The sequence below is a fragment of the Mus musculus genome, chromosome 1, assembly GCF_000001635.26.
Source record: "Mus musculus strain C57BL/6J chromosome 1, GRCm38.p6 C57BL/6J".
Taxonomy (NCBI): Eukaryota; Metazoa; Chordata; class Mammalia; order Rodentia; family Muridae; genus Mus; species Mus musculus.
In genome coordinates this window covers 192054140-192059602 of record NC_000067.6, presented here as the reverse complement: position 1 = coordinate 192059602, position 5463 = coordinate 192054140, and the positions used below count along the sequence as shown (strand labels likewise).

Sequence of the window (5463 nt, the reverse complement as noted above, 5' to 3'; positions counted from 1 at the left end):
CTCCCTCCCTCCCTCCCTCCCTCCCTCCCTCCCTCCATGATGGAGTATCTTGCCTCTGCTGTGGAGACACTAATAAGAGTAAAGATGAAAAAAACAAAAGGAAAAGAAATGCCCAGAGAGGCTCCGTGCCATGCTCACTGGCAGGGCTGGGGAGAGCATGCATGACCTGCCACCTTTAAACAGGAGCAGAGCCACTAGATTCTCTAAACAAACTTCAAAACCCTCTCACCTGCCCACCCCACTCAATCTTTACAGTCTCCCCTAATTCCCAACAAGCCAGACTGGCTTTCATAGTACCAGCCGAGCAGCCTGTCTGCCATGGTCCTCATAAGAGGCACTGGGTCTCTCTGACAGCTAGAGAGAGGCTGGCCCACATGGCACTTAGCTCTCTGCCCAGCCTGCCTACACTGGCCCCACCTCTGAGGCCTTTGTCATTGTCACAGGACCACCTTCAGCACTGTTCCTTCCAAGCCGTGCCCTGCCCTAACGAGAGCTGCCGGGAAGCCATGCTCCGGAAAGACGTGAAAGAGCACCTGAGCGCATACTGCCGGTTCCGAGAGGAGAAGTGCCTTTACTGCAAAAGGGACATAGTGGTGACCAACCTGCAGGTGAGAGCAGGAACTGTGGGTGACAATACAGCTCAGATGGAGCCCAGGGGGCGTTCTTTGCTTATTTTTACTGAATTTGAGGGTTTATCTGGACGGGGATGGGCTCGATTATTAGAGTGTCTGTCTTGCATATAGAAAGCTCTGTGTTTGAATCTGAGCACAGCATAAACCAGGCATGGTGGCTCACACCCCTCATCCCAGCACTTGGAGACACTTGGAGGACAAGCAGTTCACCCTTGCCTTCGTAGCACTAAGGCAAGTCTGAGATACATGAGACACTATCTTTAGAAAGAAGTGGCCCTGTATCATCTGGGACTGTAGCTGTAGCTCACTTGGTAACATGCTCGCCTGACGTTCGCAAGGCCATAGGTTTGACCCCCACCACACAAACCAGGTGATGCACACCTATACTCTCAGAGCCTGAAACGTGGAGGCAGATGTGAAGTTCAAAGGTAGTCCATCCGTGGCTCCATAGATAGGTGGTTCTCACCTAGGGAAGAGAGAGGGGGCAGTTTGAGATCCTGCAAAGAGCTCTTTTTCTTGGTGGGGCTCTATTCCTTTATCATTGGTGAAAATAGCACTGTGGCCTCAGTAAGCTTGGGAGGTGAGATGCAAGGTCTGGGTCCCATGGAGGTGATGGCAAGGGCTTCTTAGATTGTTATCTGGCTGGAAAGGCAGGATCAGCTTGGGACCACTGGTGCTTTTACATGTGCAGAGAAGCCTCCCTGGTAGATCCCCAGGCTGCCTGCTTGGGCTCCAAGCCATCTGATTTAGTTGAATTCATTTACATCAAGAAATCAGACACTGCTAATCTCTTTCTGGAACTGGGCTGTAGCTTCCTATGGAGAGCAAGCCATATGACATGTATCTCCAGAGAAACGTGTATGAATACCTTGAGGCAAGCGATCTTGACTTTGTTTCCCACCCACTTGTCTGTTTCAGGATCATGAGGAAAACTCGTGTCCTGCGTACCCAGTGTCTTGTCCCAACAGGTGTGTGCAGACTATTCCAAGAGCTAGGGTGAGTAAACTCTCCCTGGAGAGTGCAGGGCAAGTGTTAGAATCCTGGCTTTAGGGTTTGATGAGAACCATAGATAGCCAAAGGCCTGGGGAGCACACGACCCTGGTGATGCCTGCCCCTCTGCCTTCTGGGGAGTCCCTAGCACAATCCTGGTGATGCCTGCCCTTCTGCCTTCTGGGGAATCCCTAGCACAATCCTGGTGATGCCTGCCCTTTTGCCTTCTGGGGAATCCCTAGCACAATCCTGGTGATGCCTGCCCTTCTGCCTTCTGGGGAGTCCCTAGCACAATCCTGGTGATGCCTGCCCTTCTGCCTTCTGGGGAATCCCTAGCACAATCCTGGTGATGCCTGCCCTTTTGCCTTCTGGGGAATCCCTAGCACAATCCTGGTGATGCCTGCCCTTTTGCCTTCTGGGCCATCCCTTGCACGATCCTGGTGATGCCTGCCCTTCTGTCTTCTGGGGAATCCCATGCATGGTCCTGGTGATGCCTGCCCTTCTGCCTTCTGGGGAGTCCCTAGCACAATCCTGGTGATGCCTGCCCTTCTGCCTTCTGGGGAATCCCTAGAATGATCCTGGTGATGCCTGCCCCTCTGCCCTGAGTGGTCCCTTGCACACCCTTTTGTTTTCATCCCAGCTCTCTGCCTCACTAGGGTCTCTCCTTCTGTCCCTCACTTCCTTCCAAGTCACCCGTGGCTCCCTGACCCTACCAAGTTATTAAAGAATCCATGTGTCTCTACATCACAGGCTATCCATTTTGCAGGTGAATGAACACCTTACTGTATGTCCTGAGGCTGAGCAAGACTGTCCCTTTAAGCACTATGGCTGCACTGTCAAGGTAAGCTGTGGGTCACCTTCATCTCTGCCTCTACAGCTCACCGGTGAGTTGATTTTATTCTTTAACTCTCTTCAGGAACGGGAAAGGTAGACAGACACCAGAACACTAAGGCTAAAATGGTGTTGGGGCTCACCGGAGAAACAGAACTTCTACATACATACATTTTTAAAAAGTATGTATTATGTTCATATATATGCTCACATAGATGCATGGAGAGACTCATTCTGCCATTGTGGAGTTTATATGCACCACATCTGTAAGCCAGCCCAGCATTCTGGACACTTCAGACTTTTCACCAGAGACTATGAAAGCTAGAAGATCCTGGGCAGATGTCATACAAACCCTAAGAGAACACAAATGCCAGCCCAAGCTACTATATCCATCAAAACTCTCAATTACCATAGACAGAGAAAACAAGATATTCCATGACAAAACCAAATTTACACAATATCTTTCCATAAATCCGCCCTACAAAGGATAATAGATGGAAAACACCAACACGAGGACGGAAACTACACCCTAGATAAAGCAAGAAAGTAATCTTTCAACAAACCCAAGAGAAGATAGCCACATAAACATAATTCCACTTCTAACAACAAAAATAACAGGAAGCAACAATCACTATTCCTTAATATCTCTCAACATTAATGGACTCAGTTCCCCCCAAAAAGACATAGACTAACAGACTGGATATGTAAAAGGACCCAGCATTTTGCTGCATGCAGGAAACCCACCTCAGTAACAAAGGCAGACACTACCTCAGGGTAAAAGGTTGGAAAACAATTCTCCAAGCAAATGGTCCTAAGAAACAAGCTAGAGTAGCCATTCTAATATCAAATAAAATCAACTCTCAACCAAAAGTTATCAAAAAAAGATAAGGAAGGACACTTAATACTAGTTAAAGGAAAAATCTACCAAGATGAACTCTCAATTCTGAACATCTATGCTTCAAATGCAAGGGCACCCACATTCATAAAAGAAACTTTACTAAAGCTCAAAGCACGCATCACACCCCAGACAATAATAGTGGGAGACTTCAACACCCCACTCTCAGCAATAGACAGACCATGGAAACAGAAACAGAGACAGAGTGAAACTAACAGAAATTATGAACCAAATGGATCTAACAGATATTTATAGAACATTTCATTCTAAAGCAAAAGAATATACCTTCTTCTCAGCACCTTATGGAATCTTCTCCAAAATTGACCATATAGTTGGTCACAAAACAGGCCTCAACAGATACAAGAAGATTGAAAAAATCCCATGCACTCTACCAGATCACCACGGACTAAGGCTGGTCTTAAATACCAACAAAAACAACGGAAAGCACACATACTAATGGAAGCTGAACAATGCTCTACTCAATGATAACTTGGTCAAGGAAGAAATAAAGAAAGAAATTAAAGACCTTTTAGAATTTAATGAAAATGAAGACACATCATACCAAAACTTGTGGGACACAATGAAAGCAGTGGTAAGAGGAAAACTCATAGCTCTAAGTGCTCTCTAGAGAGAGCATGCACTAACAGCTTGACAGCACACCTGAAAGCCCTAGAACAAAAGGAAGCAAATACACCCAAGAGGAGTAGACAGCAGGAAATAATCAAACTCAAGGCTGAAATCAACCAAATAGAAGCAAAATATCTATACAAAGAATCAACAAAAACAGGAGCTGGCTCTTTGAGAAAATCAACAAGATAGATAAACCCTTAGCCAGACTAACTAGAGGGCTCAGAGACAGTATCCAAATTGATAAAATCAGAAATGAAAAGGGAGACATAGCAATGAAATAATCTCAAAATGCCTATTCTGTTTGTTGAATAATTAACAGTTGAAAATATTAAAATCATGTTCTAGAAAAAAAAAAAAAAGCCAGAGGCTGGGAAGGGCTGATGCCCAGCAGTGTTTTCTGGACATGACAAAGGCTGGTGCATGGCGAACTCACTGAAGGGAAGCTGGTGGTAGATGGTTGCCTAGACACATGTGGAAATCTGGGCCTTTGCTTTTTAGCACAAGTCTGTCAGCAAATAAACATTATGACCATCAGGAGACACAGAATCATTTCTTCTCTCAAATGTGTGTAATCTTCAGAGGAGGCGTAACCGTTTCTTCTCATGTACGTGTATCTCTAAGTGCAATAATTTGCACAGGCTGGAATGAAAAGCAGTCTGTAGACTCACTACAGCAGGGCAGTATAGAAATGTTTGCTGGAGGGTCTGGAGAGATGGATCAGCACTTACCCACACGACAGCCCACAACTGTCTGTAACTCCAAGATCTGACACTCATATAGACATACATGCAAGCAAAACACCAATGCACATAAAATAAAGGTAAATAAATTTTTAAAAATTTAAAGTTTAAAAAAAAAAAGAATGGACCAGGCTTAAAAACAGTCTGCAACAAATATGAGCTGTATGTGGGAATAGCCGAGTGGTGGCCATGTCTGTACTTCCTCCCTAGCCAAGGCAGGAAGAAAGTCAGCGTGGAGAGTTTTGCTAGCAGCCTGATTGTTTCCCTTGTCAGCTTGTTTGGGCCTGGCTACTGGATAATTCTGAAGGAAAGACCCACTAGAGTCCCTTTTCCTGCAGTATTGTGGGAAAAGAGTGAGTATGGAAACTAAGTAGCAAGTTGCTGAGCTTCTTGTAACCACATGAGCTTAGTAACTGTGCTTTGCTTTTGTTTTGTGTTGAAGGGTAAGCGGGGGAACTTGCTGGAGCATGAGCGGGCAGCCCTGCAGGACCACATGCTTCTGGTTTTAGAGAAGAACTACCAACTAGAACAGCGGGTGAGTCTTGGGGCCACATGTGAAGGGGCAGGGGGATTGCTGACACTTGGCTACTCTAGGTTTGGTTTGGTTTGGTGCTCTCTCTGGTTCCATGCAAGCTGATTAAAGGCACATGCTTTTCACCGACTAGCTAGATGCACTCTTGGTATTATAGAAGCTTTGAGCCGGAAGGTGCCTTGGAGTTCTGTGCATTCATTCCCTCCCCCTGCA

At 46.0% G+C, this 5463-nt stretch overlaps 1 protein-coding gene across 1 annotated transcript in view; it reads left to right on the top strand.

Moving 5' to 3' along the window:
- Positions 1–5463, top strand: part of Traf5 (TNF receptor-associated factor 5) — a gene marked incomplete in the record, with an annotated part of 95397 nt that overhangs the window by 32997 nt on the left and 56937 nt on the right. Inside the window, 4 exon segments of the mRNA NM_011633.2 lie at positions 444–608; positions 1551–1628; positions 2389–2463; positions 5161–5253. Coding sequence (NP_035763.2) covers positions 444–608; positions 1551–1628; positions 2389–2463; positions 5161–5253 — 411 coding nt within the window.